The following is a 26,999-nucleotide window of genomic DNA, read 5'->3' as shown; positions in this document are numbered from 1 at the left end:
TTCATCTGTGTGTTTTTACCTCTCAGCCCTGCAGGACACTCGCATGTGAACCCTGCGGCTGCGTTCACACACTTCCCGACCACACACGGGGCGGACAAACACTCGTCCACTTCCTCATCGCAGAGGTCGCCGTGCTTCCCGTCAGGACACACGCACAGGTACCTCCCGCTGCCTGCAGGGAAGTTAACGTCTGTGACACACGTGCCTTGATTCTGACACCCACACGGCACCACGTCGATCTGAAACACAGAGAGATTGTTGACACATGTTTTGTTTTTATTCCTTTCTTTATCGTCTCCTCTCTCAGACTCTACCTCCACGTTAAAGCTGCTCTGGGCGTTGCACTCGTCCGACAGCGTGAAGCGAAACGAGCGGCTGGATTGGCGTCCCTCCTCCTGCTGCTGCTCCAGAGGGGTCGGGACCCTCCAGATGAGGAGGCCTGCAGGCGACAGGACGGCTCCACTCGGCCCCGCCTCCAGCTGGAAGAGGAGCGCCGAGCCCTCAGGGTCTGACGCCGCAAACTGGAAGACGAAGTTCTCTCCTGCGAATGTCCTCAGGCTGGTTTGAGGTCGGTGGAAGGTCGGCGGCTCGTTGACTGAAGACAGAACAGAAGCTGAGTCAGACCTGAGTCTTTAAACACCTCTTGTTCCTGCAGCTCCTTCAGCAGTCCACCTTCTAAAGTATTTGTATCCTGAAATAAACTTTATCTGCAGGCTGTTCCTGGAAGACTCATCCCAAACACACACGTCTGCGTCTCGAGGTGTTCCCAGCTCTCAACAAGATCACACGGCCTCCACCTCTGAGCTCATGCTCCCTTGACGGATGTTGAAAAGTAAGAAACTGATGATAATCTCAGGAAACACCTGCTCAGCAGGACGGTGACACATTGAGAAACTAACACTTGCTGATTAATGGGATTATTACTGTTACTGAATTCCTAACGCTTCTAAAATGAGTGAACAGAGCGGCGATAAATGTGCTTCTGAAATATCCACTTCCTACACATGCACTCATAAATCTGCATTAATCACATCCTTTAGCATCCATTCTGCAACAAACAGAGATGATTGTTGTCCATGCAGCTGCTCTAATCATCCTCTGCTCTCTCTCTCTCTGTCACACCGGTGAAGCCACAGGTCTGGGCTTGCCGCTCGGCCCCTTTGATCTGCAGCCGGCGACAAACAGGACCCCAGTTGGACAGCTGAAGCACCGACAGACGCTCATGTCCTCTAATGGAGTAAAATAAACACTGTTTTCACCGGGATGTGTCATTAGTGGGCGGCAAGCTGGGGCCAAAACAACTCTGCTCTTCCACTCTGCTTCATGATGAGCGAACAGGTTTTTACAAATCAGTGTTGGCACCGGATTTTAGAAATCTGCATGAATCAGTCGTCCAACGTTACGCCGATATGTGAACCTGTCAGTCAACACCAGGATGATTAAGCTGCTGCTGGGTTTTTGCTTTCAGGCTTTCAATCAACTTTTAACTCACTTTTAAAGACGTGAATTCAAATTTTAGGATGTGTTTATTATCATTATATTTATATTGTATCTTTAATTTGATCTAACCTATTAATTAGAATTTATTTATTTGAGTCTTTCATGCAAAATTTAGAGAAACATTTGGTGTGTGCAGAAACCATTAAAAGAAGAGAGACAAACAGCACCAGGACACCTATCCTCATGTCTGAGTGTCTGTGTGTTTTTATTAAAGTAGGATGTGTTGTGATAAGTTTGTCGTACCTTGATTCACAGACCAGGTGAATCTGGAGGTCTCCGGGTCGCAGAGGAGGCAGGGGCTGCTGGGATTGGAGTCTCCCTCCTTGAAGCACATCCCGTCGATGTTGCACGTCTTCTCCTGGAAGCAGCACGGAGGTTTGTTTGCGTGCTGATGTTTACACACTTTTAAAAAACACAACTTCATAAAACTTGTTTTCTCTGGAGGAGGCAGGTAGGGAAGAGGAAATCAGCTCTTAATATACTTCATGTGTGTCTCCTCTGCTGCAGCAAATTCAATTTAGTTCAGTTTGGCAGCTTGAGTAAATCTCTGTGTGTGTGTGAAGGTTGTTTTTGAGGTTACAAGTTGTCTCTGGTCTCATAAAAAGCAGCTCCAGTAACAACAGGACTTGTCTGTGACTTGTTTTTTTAATGCTTTGGGTTTTAAATGACCAGCTGCTGCTCGTACGGGAGAGCACGTGTGTCCCTGGTTTAGTCATTCAAACAGAAACGAGGAGTTTCTGCAGCCGAGAGTAAATAAAACACACTTTGACCATCTGCAGAAAACACATTTCAGCCTTCAGCAGAGAAGAAGAATCTTTCACTGCAATCAAAGAGTTTCAGAAGACGTCTAAAAGACAGGGTAGAGACTCTAACCTCTAACAGATTAGATAAGAAACGTTCACTTTGTGTGTGAGTTACCTTTAACTTACAGAGTCCTGAGCGCGACGCCTCGCAGACCTGACACACGCCGTCGTAGATGGTCAGCACTTTGGCCTGGCTGTACTGGGAGCCGTCATTGGTCATCTGAGACAGGAGAGAGGTCAGCTGATGTCTGATAACGCAGCAACAGAGAGATAAGAGAGTCTTAATCAGTCGTTACTTTGATTTCCCAGCGTGCGTAGGGTTTGTCGTCCATCATGAAGTCCTCCGTGTTCACCGCCGTGTTGCTCAGAGACGGCACGGCGCAGTCTAACGCCTTGGAGCTGAGGAAGGACGCCTTGGTTCTCTGTTTCTCACCTGGAGCCCAAACGCCGTTCATGTACTGTGGAGGCGGAGCGACACAGGTCAGAGGACAGGTTTATGAAAGCAGCTGTAAATCGACCTTTAACCTTTTATGTACTGACCTTCAGTCGGGTGGCGTGGCAGCTGAGGTCGGGAGAGTCGATGAAGCCGAGGCCGAACACTCGGATGTTTCGACAGTTGAAGGCTCGGATGTCACAAAGACCGCTGTTCTCCAGATCTGTGATCTCGACGGGCTGGCCTATCAGAGGAGGGATCGTTAGAGAGATGATGTAACCTTGAGTAGGTGTGATGACCTTCGTCCGTCTGTGGATACTCACTGATGGCGAGGCTGCAGTCGTAGAAGCTGAAGCCGGGGAAACACTGGCAGCCCCACTCCGTGCAGTCTCCGTTCCCGTTGCAGAAGTTAGGACACCGCAGAGCCGTCCCCACATCTGCTACTCCATGCAGACCGCCCACCTCCAGAGCTCTCTGGGTCCGGTTCTCCAGCAGCCTCCTCTCGCACTCGTTCTCCAGGTAAGGCAGCAGGGCCTCCTCCCAGCCCAGGTCGTCTTTGAGCTGCAGATCCAGAATGCACAGATCCACCGCCTCGTCCAGACGGCGCCCCAGCAGCCCCCGGCACACCGTCCCGACGGTGGAGTTGGACAAAGACATCTGGCACACCTCCAGAGCTTTCGAGGAAGTCAGACCGCTCGGCGTCGGCCACTGAGGCTGCACCTCCGGTCGAGCCTCTGCCAGGTGATCCTCAGGGAAGAAGTACGCTAAGTTTTCCAGATCTGCCTGGCTGAGACTCTGAGCAGCAAACACCGGCTTGAACTCAAAGGACGCCTGTCTCCTCGGTCGTCCAACAGAGAGAAGATAATCCTCTCTGAATTCACCATCGAGCTCAGGGTCAGAGTCCTCGCCCTGAAACCACAGGTGCCGCCTCTCCAGAGGATGACTGCTGAACTCAGACACATCCAGGATGCTCTCCTCCTTTTCCGGACTCTTTATGTATTCCAGGGTCGTGTCCATGGAGGGGAACACTGATGTGTAATCCACATTTTCATACGCGATGCAGTCGGAGTGAGCAGAGGGAGCGTACAGGTTCCTCATCCCTCTGTTGGCCGGATCAGAAGCGCTGAATCCTTTCTGGCAGTGACAGAACGGCCTCCTCGACTCCTGCGGCGTCCCTGCAGGAGCCCGGTCGAATAAACTCTCCCCGGGAGCCAACCTGGAAAACACACAGCAGAAAGGGAGATCTACAGATTCATGCAAATCAAGGAGAACTTTAAAGAGAGCTGTGTCCGAGGACTGACCTCCAGTCTTCTATGAAGTGTTGAAGGTCATCAGAGGCGCCGTTAGATCCTTGGAAGTCGTTGTTGCCGTTGCGGTCGAAGGTGCCGCAGAGGCCTTGTGTGTTGGTGAAGTCGACGCTTGGAGCTCTGACGGATAAACTCATCCCCCAGTCGTCAACGTCGGCCCGGACGAAGGCTCCGGAGGGGAAGAGCAGCTGCAGGAGGAGAACCAGAACCAGTTAACAGGAGGTCCTCACACAAAGTAAAGACGGCTGCAGGTCTTCCTAACAAATCTGCCCCATTATCAAAACGTTCGGATACCTACGGTGACCTTCTTCCCCTGGTGGGACTCCATCACCCTGACCCGGCTCCCCTCCCCGTCCCCGAGGTTCTTCAGGGTCAGCTGTGGCCTGGTTTCCTGCGGCTGACCGTTGCACATGTCAAAGACCGCCACCTCGTTCCCTTCTCGTGCAGCGACGCCACAGTTGCACGCCACAGAGTAGTGCCGGCTGCCGCAGTCCCACTGCCGAGAGTGGACCTCGAAGTCCCTGATGAGGCTCTGGTAGAGGACGAAGGTGCCGGTCTGGTGGTTTTCATAACGCCTGTAAATGTTTGAGGTGGGTGATTCAGCAGAACTACAACAGAAAGACTTCACCTGGACTCTCCTGGTTTACCTGCCGTCCAGCGTGATGAGGTGAGGGTCCGTCAGAGAGTAGCAGATGGAAGTTGGGATGTCCTGCACCGTGACCTGGAGGCAGAGGTCAGGAGAACAAAGATTAGCAAGGCTCCACCCTGCGACCTTTGACCTCCAGCTTTGATGTTTTCACTAAACACAGATGGGAGACTCTTCAGTGACGAGCGCCTCAGAGACACGATGTCTGCAGGGCTGACATCACGTCTTATATAACGTGAGAGCCGGTGTGTGTACACATCAACAGCAGCACGCAGAACCCTGACATTACAGCTGACAGCTCAGACTCTTTAATTTAAGACCCCACACTTCTTATGAGCCTTCTCTGGGACTCCTAGAATCCACAAGAGACACTTAAACCTCCTCGAGGAGTCCAGGAACCCCTTCGTCAAAAATCCACTGCACCAAATTGCTTTTGAAACATCCCAACAGACCTCTTTGATTACTCGATGACCCTGAAGAGTCTGAGGAGGCTGCTCAAGAATCCCTGAATGACCTCCAAAAGGACCCTGAAGAGCGTGCAGCGTGCATGCCTCAGGTTTCAAGGATCCTCCTGGAGGTCTTGCAACAGCCACAAGAATGACCTGGAAATCCCTCAAGCTGCTTCAAGGTCAACTGAAGTTCTTCTACCTCTCAGATTGAATTTGGAACTTTACTTTAAAGGATGTTGGGATGTAGTTCCTCCAAAGCCGAGGTGCGCTCCCTCCGGGCAGAACGCCGATGAGACTCGCCCGGTTCCCGTCCCTCGTGAAGTCGGTGACGGCGGTGACGAAGAAGCTCGCCTGGCCGCAGCTGCCGTCACCGCAGGAGTCGGGCCGGAGCTCCACCTGGCAGGCGGAGAGCACCACGTTGGAGGCCTCGTGTCCGAGACTGTCTGTGGACGTCAACACAGCTGTGATTTAGTGTTAGAGGACGACACACAGCTGCTCACAGGACAGTAATAATCAGGTTTTTGAGGCGGCTGTGATGTGATGATGGACGGGACAGGTCGGAGTGAAAGAGAGGAAGATGTGAAGACGCAGTTTTCTAGGTTTTCATCATAACTACAGTGAAGGATGTCAGAGCTTTGCTGCAAGATTATACGTTGGTGTGAAGGATGCATGATCTTTGAGCGTGCTCTCTTATTTTCCTGCATGTCTGACCTGGATCGTGAACGCTGAGAGACAGCGGGACGCCACACTGCTGACCCAGGTCGGGGCCGTAGCAGGGGATAGGCACCGTGCTGTGGACCGTCACCTCGTGCTCTTTGCTGTTCTCTGATATCTGGAGTGAGTCTGGAGAAAACTAAAGAGAGAGAGAGAGAGAGAGAGAGATGAGTCAGCTCTGAATGTTTCTGCATCATAAAACTGACTCTTATCTCTGTGTAGAAGATTTACCTTGAGTCCTGCGAAGAAGCTCTCACTCTCTTTCGGAGGGGATCTGCTGTGGCTGGAGTTGACCCTGAAAGTCGACACGCTGCAGGAGAACTGCAAAGAAAGCATCACTTAGTCTCGTTGTAGGAGATGCATCTTTAACCACCATCCCTCCTCAATCTCCACAGAAACCTCACAGCGCTCTCTAAGAGTCCTTCATGTCCTGCAGCCTTCCCTTGTTTGTGTTAAGAGACGAACAACGTGCGACTGCCTCAGTGTTTGTGATTTATCAAACACTCCTCATGCAGCTGACGGTCGAGCGCTCCTCTGATGCACGGCTCTGAACGTTTATCTCACTCTCATGGTTTAGAAAAATGAAAACGACCTTTGACCAGTCTCAGCTGCACAGCTGTACGAGGGTTAACCGAGACGTCACAGTAAAGATCCAACAACATGGTGTTTCCTGGAAATGAGGCTCTGCAGCGGACTCTCAAAGACACACCAGACGATGATTCCTCCCAAAGCTGAGCAGCAATTAAAATTTCAAGTCTGAGAAACTCTGAGAAGGACAGAGGAAACTTTGCCAGCAGGCTGTTTGCTGCTTACAGCTGTCACTTTACATCAACGCTTAGATTACTCCTGAAGTTTCTTTTATTCCCCCGCTAAGTGGAATTAGTTTTCCCTGCAAAAACACTCACCCTGACGAGCACCGGCGTCCTGAATTCTTACATTTGACAGACAGACAAACCCGGACTTTCAAAGACTTCTCTTCAAACTCTACATCCCCAAACGTCCTCGGGTTAAGGAACACACATGAGAGACATCTGACCACAGATGTGCACATGCAGGAGGAGGCTGAGGGTGGAAGACCTCGCACTGCTGAAGCATATGGAAGTGGTCGACCACAGGAGCTTCAAGACGGGTCAACGGTGGACGAAGTGCAAAGACTACCTGCACACATTCAGTCGCCTGTTTTGTATAAAGGTGTTAGAGGTAACCTGTGAGCTGCAGAAGGTGTCTTTCTGTCAGAGTAACTTCCTGTGTGCATGAGCAGATTTATTGTAAATACAGGAGCTTTATTTTACAGGATTCTCTCCACCTCGATCTCCCTCCACAGATCTGAATGAAGTAAATAAGAAGCATGTGCAGCGCGGCTTTCCCAACCTGCAGCTGATTTAACTCCCCCGCCCTCCTCCTAACGGGACACATGTTGCCTCTCCGCCTGCACGTTTCTACGTCTGAACCCTGGCAAAAAGAGGTCAGCGTGATCCTCTTAGGCTTAGGCTGGGTCAAACCCCTCCACATGTGCTCCCCTGAATTCTCTCAGCACGGTCTGGCAGGAATTACCGTCTCCCCGAGCCTGAAGTGAACGCCGTCCATCTCCACCACGGAGGAAGGCTTCAGCGTGGACTCCTGACGGATCTCGGCCTTCATGCTGTTGCCGATGTGTCTCGCCCAGACCACCTGGAAGCCGAGCGGCTGGCTCCACGGCGGGGGGACGAAGGAGCACCTCAGGTGGACGCTGTGGCCGATGAGCTCTGTGGTGATCACGGGTCGGGACGGCAGGGAGGGGATGGCAGCTGGAAACAGACAGGCGACTTAAAAGTGCAGCAATATTTAAAGTTTGTCTTCTCCTGCTTCTTGTACAGACATCAAACATCCTCACCTTTGCACCGACCGTTGACTTCTACCTCTCCTGGTGGGCACAGTCTGGGTCCCAGATCTGGAGCGACTGAAACACAAGATGCAGCATGTTTCATTCATCAACTTCTCCTTCACATGCTCACACTTCTTGCAAAGTAAGTTTAAGACCTTCAGGAAGAGGTCAGCTGGCTCACCTTTGGCGCAGTATCCCATGCACCCCTGCGTGGGCTGCAGGTAGTAGATCATGAACTCGCCACAGTTCCTCACGGTGACGGGGATCCTGAAGAGGCAGCAGTCTTTGGCGCTGCCGTGGAAGAACTGCCAGGTGGCGCAGGCGGAGAGCTGCCGTACCTCGCCGGGTCGAGGAAGAGAGGCGTCCTTCAGGGAGAGCCACACCGGAGCCTGAGTCCCACATCGGTTCATCTGCAGGGGAGCACGACAGAAACAGTCATTACTTGCAGCAAGGCGGTCGTTACGCCCGGCACCTGGGCTGAAGGTGTTCATTTAAACCACATTAGATTATTCTGCAGATCAGAAGAGGAGAAAAGACTCACCTCAACGCAGGTGGTGGGCATCTCTGCCGGCTTGTTGTTGATCTTGAACCTGTACCATCCCGGGGACAGCGAGTGGTCGCAGATCAGATCCTGGATGGCCGTGTTCTGGATCTCCGTGGAGTCGAAGTCGATGCTGCGATAGGGGCTGCGCAAAATCCGATGGCCTCCTGGGAAACACTCTGGAGCTGAGAGGAGGAGAGGAAGAACAGGGTGAGACGTTTGTGCATTTCATTCTTCTCTTTTGGGATCAGACTCTGAAGGATTGTTCCAGACTTCAGCGTGCTTAGTTCTGCCTCTCACGTTGTCTCTTTGAGAGTCCAGATGTGTCAATTTAATCACCAGGAAATGAAAATGGAGGAATCCAGGGCCCTGATCGGATGAGGGGGTTTACCCCGGAGTCTTTGTGTTTGACGGGGTCCTGCTGTCGGCTGTGTGAGTCCAAGTTAGACTAAACAAAAGAAGAAGTGACTGTCCTTGACCCCGACGAGGAAGAAGACATCATAAAGTCCCTGTCAGAGACTGAAACCCTCTGATTGTACACATTAACTCCTAACAAGGTAAAAGGTGCGACTATTACGACTTCAACAAGCTCTTAAAAGTGTCAGACAGCTCTGAGGGGGCGAGCAGGAGGGGTCGTTTCACCTCCAGATCACTAAGAATAACAGGCATGCCTGTGAGCCTCACGCCTCTACAATCACGCCGCAGGACAAAGCCAACGACGCCTGACCGGCCTCTGCAGCTGGAGGCCAAAACAACCGAGGGAATCATCTGAGCAGAGAAGATCTGGGAAGAGAAATGTGTCAACAGAGAAGGAGACAAAGAGAGGAGGCTCGTCTTTCAGTGTGAGGACAAACATTCAGGGTATTTAGGGCGTCTCGAGGCAGTCTAAGCTTTGAATGCACGAACAGGCAGGTCTGCAAACTCTGTTGTTGACATCTCTGCATGTCCTCCTCGTCTGGAAGCTCCTCTGACAAGACTCGGGGTCACAGGTCGTCCAAACAAGCAGGAGGACAATCCTCGAGACGCAGGCCGCCGGCTAAACTCGTCCCATTGTTGTCTTAATGAGTTTACCGAGCCGGAGGGGAGGCTGAGCTAATGAAGCGCCCCCCCTGAGGGGAGGAGGTGCAGCTGGGACGCAGCCCAGATGTGCAGGGGACTCTGCGGGGACTTCTCAGGAGAGGAGGTGAATTTAGGAGAGCGTGGTGTTAAGATGACTGAGGTTCCCAGAGGGCTTACCACTCAGCGTGAAAACACAAAGAGCTCCGGGCCGGACGGAGCTTCAGACTCATTATGAGGAGTCACTACGGCGGAGTTTAGTCCACAATCTAAGACCACGAGTCGGAGGAGAGAGGGTTTGATTGAAGAAGAGGTCTGTGAATAAGTTGCACAAGTCTCAGGTGTTTAAAGTAAAGACAGACGTGAATATTTCAACAAACAGGAGACGGATTACCTCCAACACGACACTTTAACTTCCACAGAGATATCATCCAATTTACATCGGGCTCCCCTGAGGATTAACCTGACTCAGGACACACTGAGGCACGCTGAGGCTCGAGGATGGACCAGAACCAGGAAGAGAGAGCACATCTGTCGGTCAGGCTTGGACCAGGTCTTAGTTATGCTGCTTTAGGCTTAGACTGACACACTGGGATCCTGTCTTTCCCTCTCTCTCTGCCTGTCTCTTACTTTAACTCTTCCTGTCCCATTAAAGTTACTAACCATAGACCTTTCTGGAGTCCCTGAGCTCCCTTGTCTTGTAGGTAGATAAATGATGGATTTGTTGAAGTCTGCAGGCTCAGAGTGTCTGCTGTTTTTTCTGCAGATCTCTGTGAGGACTCTGCGTTTGGTTTTACGACGGCCGGCCTTAAAGTTTACGACTGCGAGCTTTGATGTGCTGCTGGACGTCCTGGAGACAGATAGGAGCACGTAGGACTGAGTGACGCAGCATCTGAATGTTACAGACATTTCCAGGAATTCAAGGACTTTAATCTGACTCATGAGCCTCCATGTTTTCAGCATCTTTAATGATCCTGTTTTAAATATTGGGTTGTGACTGTAGGAATCAAACGACAGAAACTGGAGCCTCTCACAGTTGCTCTTGTTTCTTTTACTGCTGCGTGTTTACGAGCTCGTCTCTCCGATGCTTTTAGTTCATCTGCTGTTACTTTTATTCCTCCTCTTGTTGTTTTTACAGCTGCTTTAAAAGCCTTCATCACATAAACTCATTACTTTAAAGTGTGAACAGGCTTTAAATCCTCTGACAAGTTGATAATGAGAAATAAACTCCAGAAACTTTGTGTCTTTGTTTGATGTGTCTGTTTGTTGTGTCTCTGCAGGTCCGTCCAACCTGTGACATGCAGAGTGACAGGAATGCAGCTTCAAGAGCCAAGTGTGCAGAATCCTCTCATCCTAACAGGCAAGAAGTGAGAGTATTCTGAAAACTGTAACCCACATTTAAGAGCTTTTGTTTCACAGCTTCAATCAGGAGTGAGAAAGTTCTCTTACCATGCTGCGCCCGCGCTCCTAACATCACCACCCAGAGCAATGTGATGTGAACAAATCCAGGGAATCTGAACCCGCAGCAGTCCATGGCTGCAGTTCTGTGTGCGTCGAAGAGATCAGCAGGATGAGTCGTCGTCCGCTCCCATTGAAAGTTTTGAGTGACGAGAAGAAAGTGCAGAAAACTGAGCTTCCCCCAACGAGAGAGAGGAGAGGCTGGAATTTGCGCTCTGCTCTGCTGCAGACTGCGAACGCTCTGAGTGAGAGTGCAAGATCAGAGAGAGAGAGGGAGAGGGAGGAGGGTAACCACTGAGGGGTTTGATCCTGGAGGTGGATCCTCTTCAGACTTCTCTGCATCATCGTCATCACGTGGATGAAAGTCAAGACCTCACAGCAGCAGCTTCGTGCACATCTCACTTCTGGAACGATGAGGAAATATGCAAACATCCATGGAGCGTGCTGCTGCTGCAACCGATGTTTCCAAAACAAACAGAAGTCCTCATTATCTGCAGCCAAACGACAACTGAACACTGTAATCAGCAGACGGAGGATAAAACATCCATTAAGAGTCAAAACTCAGAGGATTGTGCATGATCCTTTATTATACACTTAGATGGTCTGCAGCAGCTGCAGAGGATGAGAGCATGCATCAGGAACACAAACTTAACACAGCTGACTCCAAACATTCCCCCCACACGCTGAGCAGCCTGATACGACTCCTTCATGATCTCTTCATGTGACTGAAAACATTTCACATTCAGAGTTTGAGCCTGAGATGATTCCTCGGCGAGCTGGCGGGCGAAGGTGAGAACCTGCGGAGCTGAAACAGAGAAGGTCGTCCTCTGGAGTTTGGAGTAAACATCAGGTGCAGACATACCTTTCCACTAAATACAAGACCTGAGAGGAGCAGCAGGTGTTCCTCGCTCGCCTGTGAGAACGTCTCAGACTGACTCACTCAATCAGCATCTTAGATCTCGTGAAGATGAGTCTTTAATTGCAGAAATGTTCTGTTTGTGGTTGAACACTGTCTGAGGTTTTGAAGCATTTGTTGAGGTCACATATTTCTACTAATCCTTGGTCATGTTGTAAACACTCTGTACTTTTAAAAGAGACTTGAATCAGCCTCTCATCGTCCCTTCTGTTCCTGCACTAAGACCCCAATTTGTCCCCTCGCTCTCAGCCCTCTCACACCTGTCCTGCATGTGTTCAAAGGCCCCACACACGAGACTCCCCGAGAACCTCCTGGTATGAGAGTGCAGCAGCGGAGGTAGCTTCTCGCTGGAGGAGAGACAACGCTGTCTGCCACCGTCTTTGAAGTCTGTGCCCTGATGAGAAACGACGAGAGGCAAGGAGGAGGAGGAGGAGTGGGAGGAGGGGGTCTTTGTCCTGCCCTCCTGAGCGCTTCCAGATGTCACACGTCCTCCTTTACTGTGAGAACAACAAGCAGAGAACATGCAAGAGGCATGTCAGCCACTGCTGTGCCCCCCCCCAAACATCTTGAGACCACATTGTTCCTGCTCTCCTAAAAAACGTGAGTCACTTTTTAACACGTCTGCGTCCTCCAGCTTCCTCTGAGACGCCGTGATTCAAACCAAACATGCAACACGAGCAGGTTTCCATACGTGACTCAGAGCGCAGGGGGAGCAACAGGTAACCTCTTAAAACCTTTTAATGAAAGTTTGTTCACAGCTACTGCGCAAAAGTGACATGCATGATGAGTTGGCGTCTGCTAACTCAGGAGGAAGGGCTGCTGGGGTCAAAGGTCAATCAGCTTGACCTGCAGGGCAGCTCTTTGTTGCTGGTGAGGATTCAGGAGGAGAATCTGAACATTTAAAGAAGAGTTTTAATGCTGTAATCATGATTGTAGTTTATTCCAGCTGTAGTTGGATTTCAAATGATGTGAGTCCAGAGTAAATTCCAAATCTGAGTTCATTTAGCTTTAAAATATGACAGAATTAATAAAAGTTAATGCTTGTTCTCTTCTTAATGAATCAAAACATTTGTAGAAGTCATTGTTCTTGCAAAAATCTGCAGAATATCACATTTTGCACAAACACAGAGACTGATTCTTCACTTTATTGAAATGTTGCATGTGTTCATATCATATCTGTGAGTTTCTACAGTGAGGTTAAATAAACTGTAGGTGATTACAGTCCTCTTAAAGCTGATGCTGCCATCTAGTGGAGAGAGGGTGAAACTACGAGTGCAGGAGAAACAAAGGGAGAGATAGAAAAATACTCTGTTCTAAAGAAGATGCATGATAAGGAAGTATTAATATACAATCTCTGTGTCTTAAATCAATCAATCAAGCTTCATTTATTGTATTATTTATCACCTTTCATACAAACAAATTCAAACCCTAGTTAGTTTACTTTTCAAAGTGTCCTCAGATCCTCCAGGAATGGACTCTTGGTTTCTTGTAGCAGCAGTTTGTATAGAAATATCCCAACAACACTTTGATCTAAACTCAAAGCTTCCTGGAGTTTAACACTGAACGTTCAGATTCTGACACCAGAAAGTGAAACCACGTTTAAATCAGGAACTGACCCTGCTGAGAAGAAGTGACACATCAGGAACTAGTCTGATCCTCACAGAGAGTCCGCTCTGCTTTATTTACAGCTCCTGGTTGATTCATTAGAACAATGATTAACCTGAACCGGCTCCCTGGAGGTTAAAGAGCGCCTCCACAGCACAGATCTCACTCTGAGTCTCGTCCGGTCGTGTGAACAAGAAGCTCCTCTGCTCACGGTAAGTTCCAGCTCACGCTACGATGCTGCAGGTTTGTCTGTGTGACTCGTGGTGTTGTTGAGTTCTCAGAGAGACACATGAGGGTGCAGGAGGATTTTAAAAGAACATGCAGACTTTGAATCGTAGAGTTCCCAGCGTTGTGCAGAGACATGGCGATGCAACACGACTCTGTGGGAGAGGAGCTGCTCCTTCTTTAGATCCAGAGAGCTCTGTCACTTAGTTACAGCTCCAAGGAGTCTTATTTAAAGGAAGGAATGTAAACATGATCATGTGAATGTTTCCTTGGACGTGAGGAACTCGTGAGGATCTTTGCAGCAGAGTGAGAAATGAGCGAAGGTTGAATTAGTAGATGCTGTAAGTCTGAGTGAAGAGCTTCTTTAGTTCCTTTGTGTGTTCTAAAAAGTGTCAGACTCCATCGACACAGTGTCATAGGAAGGTTTTGATGTGCTGGTGCTTTAATTTGTTAGTGTGTTTAAGCTCCAGATTCAAAATGTGAGTGTAGGGATCCTTTCTGTAACCTCGTCCATCCCTGAGAAACACAGTCAGCACTTTTAGAGGAGGTGTACTCGTCTCTAAGCATCTCTGCCTGAAGCAGGAGAACACTTTCTGTCACTCCTCATCACTCTGCCTCCTAAATATCTACAACAGAGGGATGAAATCTGTGAAAACCTGACGTTGAGGTGTTATTCATCACTCTCTGCAGGTCAGAAACCTCCCACAGCGCAGTGATGGAGCAGTTTGACGGTCTAACTCCCTCAGAAACCTTCCAGAGAGCGTCCGCCTCTCTGGGCTGCAGCCCCACGTCTGCAGAGGTGGCGTCGTTCCTCGACAAACACGACAAACTGAGTCACCTGCGGGAGAACTTCCTCCTTCCTAAGATAGCAGATCTCCCTCCCTGTGAGTCTCCGTCAGTCCCGCATGTTATGTTGGAGGTGTTTCTCTCTCTGACGTGTTTCTGTTTCACGTCTGTGCAGCCGATCTGTCGCTGGTGGATGGCGGGAAGGATTGCATGTACTTGGTGGGGAACTCTTTGGGTCTTCAGCCCAAACTGGCCCGCAGATACTTGGAGGAGGAGCTGGAGAAGTGGGCCAAAGAGTACGTCCACTCCTGTGTTTTTATGAATGAATAAAGAAGTGAAGAAGTGTTTGTTTGCAGCGTGTTCTTCTTCTTCTTTCACAGGGGCGTCCACGGTCACACGCGGGGGTCACGACCTTGGGCCTGGGCTGAGAACAACATCGAGGAAGTGATGGCGGACGTTGTTGGTAAGTGATGCTTCACACTCCCTGATTATGATAACACACTGATGTTACTGGAACACACACACGGTCCTGTGATGTGATCCTCTTTAATGACGCTGCTATCAGCGGTTTGATAATTCCCCCTCAGTGTTTACGTGAAGCGGCGGCTCCGTCAGGTCACTGCACTTTTTGTGGAGGGCAGAGTCCACATGACGCTCACTCAGTGTGCATATGTCGACAAGCTGCAGGAGAAACATTATGAAAGAGTGAAATCAGAGAGGTGGCTCTCAAGTCAGCTGGAGGATGCAAGTTGATGTTCTGCAGATTTGGAGGCTGAAACATGATGCCGCAGAGGATGAAATCTTGTGTTTGGATGCACCAATCTGATAAATGTAAAGTTCTCTGAGCCCTGAATGATGTTCTTCTACAAGCTTTATGTCACAAAGAGATGACTCACCATGCACATGAATATGAAACACACAAAAGCAGAGATCTGACACGTGTGTTGCATGAATGTTGCATGAATGTGTTGTTTCCTGCAGGAGCTAAACCGGGTGAGGTGGCGCTGATGAACGGCCTGACGGTGAACCTGCACCTTCTTCTGGTGAGATGTGCTCACTCTCTTCTGATATTTGTGAAGATGAAACTTGATTGTGCAAACTGAGGATTCCTTCTCTGTCTTTAATGTTGTTCTTCTGCAGCTCGCTTTCTACAAACCTTCAGCAGCTCGACACAAAATCCTCCTGGAGGACAAAGCCTTCCCGTCAGACCACGTGAGTCTTTGAGGGTCAAAGTTGAGACACTTGCATACCTTTGCTTTTATACGAATTCCTGTTTTACTGCCTGTTTGTACGACTGGCTCAGAGGTCACTGGATGCTTCATAAACTAGGGGATGAAACCTATAAGTCATCCCTACATTGCAGGAAAAGATGCAGTATCTCAATAAAGACGTTGTTTACAAATATCACTCGTGCTTTGTCGTCTCTCCTGTCCTCAGTTCGCCGTTCAGTCTCAGATCAGCCTGCGAGGATTCGACCCCAAGGAGAGCATGCTGCTGCTGTCGCCCCACGCGGTAATGAAGTCATTCAGTTCCCACGCCGCTCACACGTCTCCTCCACAAAGTTTAGACTTCAGATTTATGAGTGCATGTTGACTCTGCTCAGGGAGAAGACACCCTGAGAACTGAGGACATCCTGGACGCCATCGAGAGGGAGGGAGACTCCATTGCTGTGGTGATGTTCAGCGGGGTCCAGTACTACACTGGTCAGCTGTTCAACATGGCCGCCATCGCTGAGGCCGGACACAAGAAGGTGAAGATGTGGAGGGTGATGTGAACACTTAGCTGTCTTAAAAGTCACATGAAGAATAAAAGCGCTCATCCTGTCTCTGTGTCGTCTCTCTCAGGGTTGTTACGTCGGCTTCGATTGTGCTCACGCTGCAGGAAACGCAGAGATGAAGCTGCACGACTGGGGCGTGGACTTTGCCTGCTGGTGCTCCTACAAGGTCAGCTTCCTGTTTCCCACACATGAATGATGCAGACGCTTGAAGACATGCACATGTAAGAAGTCCCTGTTTTCTCTCAGTACCTGAACTCAGGGGCTGGAGGTCTTGCTGGAGCCTTTATCCACGAGAGGCACAAAGAGAGCATCAAACCTGCGTGAGTTCAGACCTGATGAGATTTAAGATCCTGCTTTTAGAGCTTCATTAAACTCTGCGTGTGTCCTGCAGGCTGATGGGCTGGTGGGGACACAACCTGGAGACTCGCTTCCAGATGAACAATGGTAGGAAGCATCCCTGCTCTGCTCTCACATGCACACACAGATAAATAAAAGAGTCCTGAATGAGTCCTGAAGAAGCTTTGTGCTGCCATCTTGTGTCGTCTCTCTGTGTTACACCTTCACCTCACGTTTCCTGTCTCTGAATGATCAGAGGATTAAACTCTTAGAGGTTTTATATCTTCAAAGTGTTGTTTTGTGTGTCAGTGATGGATCTGCAGGGAGGAGTGAGCGGCTTCAGACTCTCCAATCAGCCCATCCTGCTCGTCTGTCCCCTGCAGGCCAGCCTTGAGGTACAGCAGTTAGAAGTTTTCCTCCTCTTGCTTGCTGTCACACAAACTGTCTCTCCAAGTCTCATTTTCCTTCCCCCTAAGGTGTTCAAGAAGACCAGCATGAAGGCCCTGCGCAGGAAGTCGCTCCTGCTGACGGGCTACCTGGAGTTCCTGATCCGCCACCATTACACAGAAGACCCGTCCCGGCCTCACAAGCCTCACGTCCGCATCATCACACCGTCTGACCCTGAGCAGAGAGGGTGCCAGCTCTCGCTCTGTTTCTCCATCCACATCGGGAAGGTGTTCCAGGAGCTGGAGAAGAGGGGCGTCTGTGTGAGTAACACATGATGTCGTTGTGCATGTTTGGAAGAGACTCTGGACTTTAGATCACCTCACACTCAGAGCTTTAGTGTTGCAAAACAACAGAACTATCAGTGGGATGGATGGAATTACTCTGATATATGTGACCTTTAACTTTGTCTTCTCCTCCTTCAGTGCGACATGAGGGAGCCCAGCGTGCTGCGAGTCGCCCCGGCGCCGATCTACAACTCCTTCACCGACGTCCATCGCTTCGTGGAGACGCTGGGAGCGGCTCTGACGGCCTGCGGTGGCGACGGCCTGTGACGCTTCATCCTGCTGCAGACTGAACAAGGTACCTTAGACACGCTCCACCTGCTCTCTGTCACGGCATGTGTCCTGAACTCCTCACTGATGGTGTTTTTATTTGTGTGTTTGCAGATATGTCACTGGATTTGGGATGACAATAAACATGAAGAGCACTCGCCTTTACATTTCTTCTTTCCTTGTTTTGGACTCTTTCTTTCTTTCTTTGTTTTTGTTTTGACACACTGAGCCTGAGACACAAAACACTCACCTCTTTTCATTTCTGCACAAAGAAATTTAACTTTCCTTTGATTACTTCTGTTTGTGCACGCGTTTCCAACGTCAGTGTTTTTCTTCTGACGTGCATGAGGACTTCATACACTAAGCCAAGCTGAGCTAGGATGTGATGTCACTTGTATGTGCTTGATGTTTTCCTTGTATCTGAAGAGGTAAGATGTTTAGATGCATACTTTGTGTGATTTGCAGCCTTTAAAGAAATGTTTAACCTCCTAAAGTCCTGTGACCTTTTGACCTCCTCTCCAGTCGAGCACTGGGAGCGATCGCAGCATGAGGTTAGCAAATGGCGTCAGTTCCCTCCCCTGCCTCCCCCCTACGTCTCCACATTACACACACGAGTTAGCCGACAGTCCTCCCCTCACCAATTAACACCTACTTTATTATAACGCCGACTTCTCCCTAATGTTCCTGCGCGTGTTTATGCACTATTACCTTGACGGATGCCTGTTCCACGATTAGACATAATTGGCATATCAATATGCAAAACCTAAATGGATTAACCTTCTTTAAAACTAATGAGCGCTGCGCTGCCCAGCTGGGGGAAGGACCAGAATTAGCATTTGTCATCTTTTTGGGGTTGATGTGAGAATAAATAATTGAAGAGAGGCTGGTATTGTCTTTCCTTGGGCTACTTCAAAGCGAGCGCACAGATAAAAATAAAGAATAAATATGCAGACTTACTGTCTTAATGATGACCGTGGGCTCGCTGCTTTCACATGTACAGTGTCTGAGGGGAGAGGGAATCAAAGATGGGGAAATAAATCTGCATGAATTTCAAAGAAACATAAACAGTGGTACTTTTTCAAGGATAGGGTCTACAGAGGTGTTGAAAGAGTTTATTCTGCAGCATAAAGAACAGAAATCCTTAAAGTAAGAGGTGATGGAATATACACTGTAAGACAGAGATGGTGTCATGGTGTGGGTTCTATTATTGTTTGATGTTTTGGTATAAAACAACATTTGAGGTACACTGTACTGCCTGATGTAAAGAAGCCCTGATAAAAGAAAACACATACTTAACAATCTGTTATTCTCAATATGACTTAAAATAATTATGAAGCATTATTCACAGTGTAATGTTATACAGAGGATTTATTGTGTTAAAACAGACATTGTATTCCCACATTGTAAAGCATTAATTAATGTTCATGTGTTAATATTCATAAAAAATATTCAAACTAAATATCATACTATAGCATGTCATGTTTTTCAACTTTAAACTGTCACAGTATAGTCTGTCATGTTTTTAAGGCTATAGCCTTGGAGGTTTGAGTGTTTTTAGGATGAAAATCCTACAAGGCTATAGCCTTGTAGGTTTGAAGGTGAAAAACCTCCAAGGCTATAGCCTTGTAGGTTTGAGTGTTTTTAGGATGAAAATCCTCCAAGGCTATAGCCTTGGAGGTTTGAAGGTGAAAAACCTACAAGGCTATAGCCTTGTAGGTTTGAATGTTTTTAGGATGAAAATCCTCCAAGGCTATAGCCTTGGAGGTTTGAGTGTTTTTAGGATGAAAAACCTCCAAGGCTATAGCCTTGTAGGTTTGAGTGTTTTTAGGATGAAAATCCTACAAGGCTATAGCCTTGTAGGTTTGAAGGTGAAAAACCTACAAGGCAATAGCCTTGTAGGTTTGAGTGTTTTTAGGATGAAAATCCTACAAGGCTATAGCCTTGTAGGTTTGAAGGTGAAAAACCTCCAAGGCTATAGCCTTGTAGGTTTGAAGGTGAAAAACCTACAAGGCTATAGCCTTGTAGGTTTGAGTGTTTTTAGGATGAAAATCCTCCAAGGCTATAGCCTTGGAGGTTTGAGTGTTTTTAGGATGAAAATCCTACAAGGCTATAGCCTTGTAGGTTTGAAGGTGAAAAACCTCCAAGGCTATAGCCTTGTAGGTTTGAGTGTTTTTAGGATGAAAAACCTACAAGGCTATAGCCTTGTAGGTTTGAGTGTTTTTAGGATGAAAAACCTACAAGGCTATAGCCTTGGAGGTTTGAGTGTTTTTAGGATGAAAATCCTACAAGGCTATAGCCTTGTAGGTTTGAAGGTGAAAAACCTACAAGGCTATAGCCTTGTAGGTTTGAAGGTGAAAAACCTCCAAGGCTATAGCCTTGTAGGTTTGAGTGTTTTTAGGATGAAAATCCTACAAGGCTATAGCCTTGTAGGTTTGAGTGTTTTTAGGATGAAAATCCTACAAGGCTATAGCCTTGTAGGTTTGAATGTTTTTAGGATGAAAATCCTCCAAGGCTATAGCCTTGGAGGTTTGAGTGTTTTTAGGATGAAAATCCTACAAGGCTATAGCCTTGTAGGTTTGAGTGTTTTTAGGATGAAAATCCTACAAGGCTATAGCCTTGTAGGTTTGAGTGTTTTTAGGATGAAAATCCTACAAGGCTATAGCCTTGTAGGTTTGAAGGTGAAAAACCTACAAGGCAATAGCCTTGTAGGTTTGAGTGTTTTTAGGATGAAAATCCTACAAGGCTATAGCCTTGTAGGTTTGAAGGTGAAAAACCTACAAGGCAATAGCCTTGTAGGTTTGAGTGTTTTTAGGATGAAAATCCTACAAGGCTATAGCCTTGTAGGTTTGAAGGTGAAAAACCTCCAAGGCTATAGCCTTGTAGGTTTGAAGGTGAAAAACCTACAAGGCTATAGCCTTGTAGGTTTGAGTGTTTTTAGGATGAAAATCCTCCAAGGCTATAGCCTTGGAGGTTTGAGTGTTTTTAGGATGAAAATCCTACAAGGCTATAGCCTTGTAGGTTTGAAGGTGAAAAACCTACAAGGCAATAGCCTTGTAGGTTTGAGTGTTTTTAGGATGAAAATCCTACAAGGCTATAGCCTTGTAGGTTTGAAGGTGAAAAACCTCCAAGGCTATAGCCTTGTAGGTTTGAAGGTGAAAAACCTACAAGGCTATAGCCTTGTAGGTTTGAGTGTTTTTAGGATGAAAATCCTCCAAGGCTATAGCCTTGGAGGTTTGAGTGTTTTTAGGATGAAAATCCTACAAGGCTATAGCCTTGTAGGTTTGAAGGTGAAAAACCTCCAAGGCTATAGCCTTGTAGGTTTGAGTGTTTTTAGGATGAAAAACCTACAAGGCTATAGCCTTGGAGGTTTGAGTGTTTTTAGGATGAAAAACCTACAAGGCTATAGCCTTGGAGGTTTGAGTGTTTTTAGGATGAAAATCCTACAAGGCTATAGCCTTGTAGGTTTGAAGGTGAAAAACCTACAAGGCTATAGCCTTGTAGGTTTGAAGGTGAAAAACCTCCAAGGCTATAGCCTTGTAGGTTTGAGTGTTTTTAGGATGAAAATCCTACAAGGCTATAGCCTTGTAGGTTTGAGTGTTTTTAGGATGAAAATCCTACAAGGCTATAGCCTTGTAGGTTTGAATGTTTTTAGGATGAAAATCCTCCAAGGCTATAGCCTTGGAGGTTTGAGTGTTTTTAGGATGAAAAACCTACAAGGCTATAGCCTTGGAGGTTTGAGTGTTTTTAGGATGAAAATCCTACAAGGCTATAGCCTTGTAGGTTTGAGTGTTTTTAGGATGAAAATCCTACAAGGCTATAGCCTTGTAGGTTTGAATGTTTTTAGGATGAAAATCCTCCAAGGCTATAGCCTTGTAGGTTTGAAGGTGAAAAACCTCCAAGGCTATAGCCTTGTAGGTTTGAGTGTTTTTAGGATGAAAATCCTACAAGGCTATAGCCTTGTAGGTTTGAGTGTTTTTAGGATGAAAATCCTACAAGGCTATAGCCTTGTAGGTTTGAGTGTTTTTAGGATGAAAATCCTACAAGGCTATAGCCTTGTAGGTTTGAAGGTGAAAAACCTACAAGGCAATAGCCTTGTAGGTTTGAGTGTTTTTAGGATGAAAATCCTACAAGGCTATAGCCTTGTAGGTTTGAAGGTGAAAAACCTACAAGGCTATAGCCTTGTAGGTTTGAGTGTTTTTAGGATGAAAATCCTCCAAGGCTATAGCCTTGGAGGTTTGAGTGTTTTTAGGATGAAAATCCTACAAGGCTATAGCCTTGTAGGTTTGAGTGTTTTTAGGATGAAAATTGTTGGACTGGATTGAAGAGCTTTGTCTTCCAGAATTAGGCCTTGAGTACACACACACACACACACAGAGAGTCACAGTGATCAATAAAGTATGTTGAGTGTATCTTTTTAATACAGCTGATTAAACTTTAAGTGTGTTTGTGTTCATTCAACACAGAGGGCTGCAGTCACTGAGCAGTCCATCAGGTAATCTGAGGGGACTGAAGGAGTTCCTCCGCCTCTGCCTGGGATGGGAAGGGTCAGCAGCAACAGCAGGAGGGTCACACAGTGGTTTGTCCGACAGCCACCAGCCACTGGTAAGAAGTTCTGCATTCACACCAGGGTCACAGTCACCATCACAATGTGGGAGTATTGGATTTCTGTGAAGGCTCACTGTTTCCTCTTTGTTCACCCTCTTGTAGGAAACCAGACCTGCTAAGACCTCTCTGTGAAGACCCTGAACAGGAAGAATGTTGGCCCCTTTCGCTCCCCTCATAGTATATAATGAATTGTCTCACATTGAACACATAGGTTGTTACACACAAGATCTCCAATATGGCTGCCTGTTAGTGTAATAAAAAGACAATATTGTTATTTGTACTATGTGTAACTCAGTAGTCTGTCTCTCTGTTACAAAATGGTGGAGCTGTTGTGTTGTAATGTTTAGATGTTGGAAAATAAAAGTGGCCTCACACCTGGTTTGGACTCTGGTGGTGGTCTGTGTGGAGTTTGCATGTTGTCCTTCTGAATGCATGGGTTCTCTGCAGGTGTGTGTGTGTGTTTCATTGTGTACACACACATCATAAAACATAATATAAGTTCTCAATTTAATTAAATTCTGTCTCTCTCTTTCTTTCTCTCTGTCTCTCCAAAGAATCCTCTATAAGACCCCATGAAATAAACACTGGTGCAAAGTGTTGATGTAGCACAGTCACAGGCACTGATAGGACTGGTCTGTATGTATACTGCATGCTGGTTGGTTAATTAATTGATTGGTTAATTGATTGACAGAGTGAGTGGTTGGTTGGTTAATTGATTGATTGACTGAGTGGTTGGTTAATTGATTGACTGGTTTGATTGACTGAGTGGTTGTTTAATTAATTGATTGGTTGGTTGGTTGGTTAATTGATTGACTGACTGAGTGGTTGTTTAATTAATTGATTGGTTGATTGATTGACTGAGTGGTTGTTTAATTGATTAATTAATTGACTGAGTGGTTGTTTAATTGATTAATGTTCATGCCTGTATAATCTGATGTTCTGTGTCAGCAGGTCTCTAAAAGATAATGCACAACAACCTCTCTGTGGAGTGTTAAATTGAAGTCCTGAACCTGTGACTGCTCAGCTACAGTAAGTAACACTTTGTTGTGTTTCATGTTTGAACACTAATGTGGGATTGACTGAATGATGGATGTACTCTAAGTTCTATGGTGTCTGACCCTGCTCTCCCCCCTCTCCCTTACTCAGTACTCTGTGTTTACCTTCCAGGTTTCACTGCAGACCAAGGATGCCTGCCATGAGGTCTACACTCATCAGGGTTCATGTGGAGTTTCAGAAGAATACAGATGGGTGCATGGTGAGTAAAAAGAAAGAAAGAGACACAACAGTTGGTGTTTTATCATTTGAGGTCCTGGTTCTTGGTTGATGTGTGTCCTGAGCCACCTTCTGTGTTTGTGCTGTCTCCTCCTGGTCTCTTCAGATACCGGTGTTGAGGATTCGATGTCCAGTCCCAAGATGAAGCTGCAGAACACAAGAGGTAAAAAGGTGGAATTAGTTATTTGTGCATGTGTGTACAAGTGCTGCTGCCTTCCTACCTGACCTGTAACCTGGTGACTGTGCTCTTTATTTCAGGAGGATGTCCTGGAAACACTGATGGTGGTGGTGAGGTCCTTTCCAAGTCCTATTCATGCTGGTCCCTGCAGGAGAGTTCTAGCCCTGGACTGGTAGACCCCATGAACACTGTGTGTGACCGATGAGGGATGTACGCCTCCTGGAAGTCTCCAGTCACAGTGGTAAGTAAAGGGTGATTGTGTTTGTGTCACACACACATCAGTGTCTCTGGTAGTAGTCTGTGGAAACCTCACGGTGACAACACAAGCAGACACGAACCATACGGGTCAGTTGCTCGGGTGAAGTCCATACAAACTGACTGGCTGGTGTGTTCATGTTAGCGTGGGGTGTAGACTTTAGAACAGAGAGAGATCAGGGTTTTCTGTGTTGGGCATATGGAGCTTTTAATGTTGTTGCAAGTGTGTGAGGGGATCCACAGATGTGCACTGTGAACTGCAAGTCTGTAGATCTTTTTGAAGCCTTTAGGTCTGCGTTAGCAAAGTGGTCTTAAGGGTTCTGGTTCAGATTGCACTTGTGTAGATCTCAGGATGTGTTTGTGGTTCCCCTGACACAGTTGACAATGGGTTTTGGACATGTAGTGTAGGAACATGTGGTTATGACTTCCTGAGCCAGGAAATGTCTTCCCCAATGTGTTGTTTGATAAGATAGACAAGGATTTGGGCAGCTGGAACTGTTAGTGGTGACGGATTAAAGATAAGTGTTTGTACTTGGTTGAGAGTCCCAAAGAGGTCCTAGTTTGAGACCTTTACTTTAGGTGTCTGGCACAGTTTCTAGGACTTTGTATGTTGTTGGAGTCCTCCATGGAGTGATTGGTGTAGAGTTACTTGTGTAGTGTGGTTTTCACTCTAAGTGTTTGTTGCATTGGGACAGACAGGGAGGTTGCCATTGGCTGGTTGGTGTCACATGGTGGGGGTGTGGTTGCAGTGGGCCAATGAGGTGTGGGGGTTGGCTGATTGTAATGTGGTTCACCTGTGTGAATGGTGTTTTTGGTGTACTTAGAGTGTCTCCGGGGTGAAGCGTCAGCGGAAGCGTCAGTGCAGCGTCAGGCAGTGTCAGCCTGTGCCGGCCTGCTCCCGGCCGCGCTTCCTCAGACCGCTTAGTGCGAAGACCCGTGGGCAAAGACTATGCGAGGGCCAGGACAAGCGAGGGCAGGGGTATGCGAGTCCACCTGCGCGAGTCAACCGAGCAGAGGCAAACGAGAAGAGGCCAGGGAGGTACCCCCGGTCCCCCTGGCTGGTAGAAGGTAACACTCTGTACTCTGCACACTCCAGTGAAATGTTTGTTCAACCATGCTGCAGGCCTCCACCAGCTACCATGCTAAGCTAACCATTGCTCCATGTCTGTTGCAGTTCCCCACTCCCTTTGGCTCCATGTTGGTCCTCCTTCACCAACTACCTTGCTCAGGTAACACATCCATTGTTGAACCCATTTATTCATTCATTGCTACACTTGTTGCCTATTGACTGTGTACTCCACCTCCTCAGGCTTTAGGTGGTGGTAGGCCTTGGTGGAAGGAACACTCTGCTGGTGGACTCAAGAGGAACATCCAACCTCATACCAACAATCCTTGCAACATGCTTCATGTTCTAGAAGTACTGTGTATTAAAGCTTAGCTTTTGTTCTTGTCTGCTGCAATCCATAAGTCCACTGCCTTGCTCTGCCAATGTCACAACCATGATTCCCTGCTCAATGGAACCTCCACTCCTCCATGCTATGCTAACTTGCCAAGGTAAGACATATTCATTCTTCAACTCATGTCTTCCTTCATTGCTAAACGTGTTGCCATTCAGCTATTGACTGTGCCCTTCATTTCCACTTGCTTCAGGTGGTGGAAGGCCTCAGGAACACTCCAACCTCCATAACCATCTGCACGCACCAACACTCTTTGAAACATGCTTCATGTCCTCAAACAATTCTCCATTAAAGCCAAAGCTGTGTTGTTGTCTGTTGCATCCTTTGTTACACTCCCCACGCCATTGGTCTGCCAAAGGAACCTCCAGTCCTCCATGTTCTTGTTGTTGTTGTTGTTCCTCCTTCACCACCGGCTACCTTGCTCAGGTGTCTTCATTCAGCCATTGACTGTCAACTTCATCTCCAAAGGCTTCAGGATGTGGAAGGAACACCCAGCTGCTGGACTCCAGAGGACAATTCAACATCCACACCATTGACCCCATGTATTAAAGCCAAACTTGTCTTCTTGTCTGTTGCAGTCCTTCTCTCATCAAAGGAACCTTCAGTGCCAAGTCCAAGTTGTTCTCCCTTGCGCAGGCAGTGGACCCAAGAGTGAACCTTCCACCAAGCATGATGTCCTCAAACCAAACTCCTTTGTATTCAACCAACACTTGTGACAAAGTATTTCAATGTAATGCCCTTTCATCTGTAACTACTGGAAGACTTACCAATAAAGACCAATCAACTTCACCTCTTGTCTCTGCGCCTGGTTCCTCTTTAGTCCATGTAAACTCCATGTAAACTCCATTGTTGGAAAAATAATCCAATCCACACAAGTCAAAGTCCAAACATCCCAGACCTCATGGACACCTCTGCTCCCATCAAGGTGTGCCATGCTCTCTGACACAACACACATTGGGAGCACATCCTTTGACTGTCTAGGTCTCCATGGATTGGCCAGAGATCTGAGTCCACACCCTCAACTCATCAGGGTTCCTCCAATCCAGCATCTTCCTTTGCTTTGGAGGCCAAGGCTCTTGATCGCACACACCTGTCTGTGGCTTGATGGCCTCATGGGAAACTCTACTCTGCTTCAACATCTACCCTTGTTGCTTCCAATCACAACATGGTATACCTTTGTTTAAAACAGACCAGATCCACTTTGAGAAAGGACACCTTGTATTCAAACAACAAATACAAAGTTCAAGGCACAGCATGATGAAGGTACTACCTCCCCTACTGCAAATGACACCAACAACCTGCTGAACCAGCCACTTAGGACTGTGAGCTTACAGCTGCACATCTTACCTACTTTAAAAACAGTTCACAAGAGCATTAGGCATGACAAACAAACAATTCACATCACTTTCATTTATTCAACAATAACATCAAATCCATTTCACTTCACATTGTACAACACATACACTCAACATTGACAACCAACAGTAGAGCTGGGGAACATTTCTAAACATGTTAATACAGAGAGACAACTCTTCTTTGAGCTGGGACATTTAAAAGTAGTATAAGGAGTAAGGGAAGTAACAGTGGTACAAGGGGAAGCAGTAGGGGGAGAGAAGGAGTGGTAGACTGGTAGAAATTGGAGGAGGTGGAGCAACAGGACAGGGAGGACTAGTAGAAGTAGCAATGGTAGGATGAGGAGGAGGAGGAGTAGTGACAGGAGTGACAGGAGGAGTGAGAGGAGGAGTAGTGACAGGAGGAGGAGGAGTAGTGAGAGGAGGAGGAGGAGTAGTGAGAGGAGGATAGGAGTATGAGAGGAGG

General features: G+C 47.5%; 2 protein-coding genes across 12 annotated transcripts in view; one reads left to right on the top strand and one right to left on the bottom strand.

Moving 5' to 3' along the window:
• si:ch211-246m6.5 (von Willebrand factor D and EGF domain-containing protein) overlaps positions 1–26,326 on the bottom strand; it is a 33,039-nt gene extending 6,713 nt beyond the window's left edge. For 2 of the 6 annotated variants that reach the window (XM_034678137.1, XM_034678138.1), the window contains exons 1-19: positions 23,180–23,441; positions 18,372–18,417; positions 8,258–8,442; positions 7,898–8,126; positions 7,726–7,791; positions 7,407–7,639; positions 6,084–6,173; positions 5,850–5,991; positions 5,364–5,581; positions 4,691–4,764; positions 4,342–4,618; positions 4,038–4,231; positions 3,060–3,952; positions 2,844–2,980; positions 2,600–2,761; positions 2,419–2,523; positions 1,744–1,858; positions 315–595; positions 20–239 (exon numbers count right to left, since the gene is read on the bottom strand). In XM_034678137.1, the coding sequence (XP_034534028.1) occupies positions 20–239; positions 315–595; positions 1,744–1,858; positions 2,419–2,523; positions 2,600–2,761; positions 2,844–2,980; positions 3,060–3,952; positions 4,038–4,231; positions 4,342–4,618; positions 4,691–4,764; positions 5,364–5,581; positions 5,850–5,991; positions 6,084–6,173; positions 7,407–7,639; positions 7,726–7,791; positions 7,898–8,126; positions 8,258–8,278 (3,457 nt within the window). In that variant the 5' untranslated portion in view covers positions 8,279–8,442; positions 18,372–18,417; positions 23,180–23,441. Of the gene's footprint in view, positions 1–19; positions 240–314; positions 596–1,743; positions 1,859–2,418; positions 2,524–2,599; positions 2,762–2,843; positions 2,981–3,059; positions 3,953–4,037; positions 4,232–4,341; positions 4,619–4,690; positions 4,765–5,363; positions 5,582–5,849; positions 5,992–6,083; positions 6,174–7,406; positions 7,640–7,725; positions 7,792–7,897; positions 8,127–8,257; positions 8,443–18,371; positions 19,023–23,179; positions 23,442–25,971 lie in introns of those variants that run through there. The other 4 variants (XM_034678132.1, XM_034678133.1, XM_034678134.1 and 1 more) reach the window with 4 other exon arrangements.
• kynu (kynureninase) lies at positions 25–17,588 on the top strand. 6 transcript variants are annotated; one of them, XM_034678153.1, is made up of 23 exons: positions 25–158; positions 308–617; positions 714–832; positions 1,131–1,338; positions 1,756–1,875; positions 10,594–10,680; positions 11,969–12,287; positions 12,446–12,557; positions 13,376–13,504; positions 14,208–14,401; positions 14,479–14,599; positions 14,684–14,766; positions 15,285–15,346; positions 15,444–15,515; positions 15,741–15,815; positions 15,907–16,053; positions 16,148–16,246; positions 16,327–16,400; positions 16,472–16,524; positions 16,726–16,811; positions 16,893–17,123; positions 17,286–17,442; positions 17,529–17,588. In XM_034678153.1, the coding sequence occupies exons 10-22, from the start codon at positions 14,233–14,235 to the stop codon at positions 17,412–17,414; spliced, it is 1,401 nt and encodes a 466-aa protein (XP_034534044.1). In that variant the 5' UTR covers positions 25–158; positions 308–617; positions 714–832; positions 1,131–1,338; positions 1,756–1,875; positions 10,594–10,680; positions 11,969–12,287; positions 12,446–12,557; positions 13,376–13,504; positions 14,208–14,232; the 3' UTR covers positions 17,415–17,442; positions 17,529–17,588. The 6 variants fall into 6 exon arrangements, with proteins under 6 accessions (XP_034534044.1, XP_034534045.1, XP_034534046.1 ...); XM_034678154.1 differs by lacking the exon at positions 12,446–12,557 and having other exon boundaries at positions 308–568; XM_034678155.1 differs by lacking the exon at positions 12,446–12,557 and having other exon boundaries at positions 1,131–1,237.
• Positions 26,327–26,999: the final 673 nt, after the last annotated feature.

Source organism: Notolabrus celidotus, chromosome 24, assembly GCF_009762535.1.
Source record: "Notolabrus celidotus isolate fNotCel1 chromosome 24, fNotCel1.pri, whole genome shotgun sequence".
NCBI lineage: Eukaryota > Metazoa > Chordata > Actinopteri > Labriformes > Labridae > Notolabrus > Notolabrus celidotus.
The sequence above is the reverse complement of the archived record's forward strand: the minus strand, read 5'-3'. Positions and strand labels throughout refer to the sequence as shown.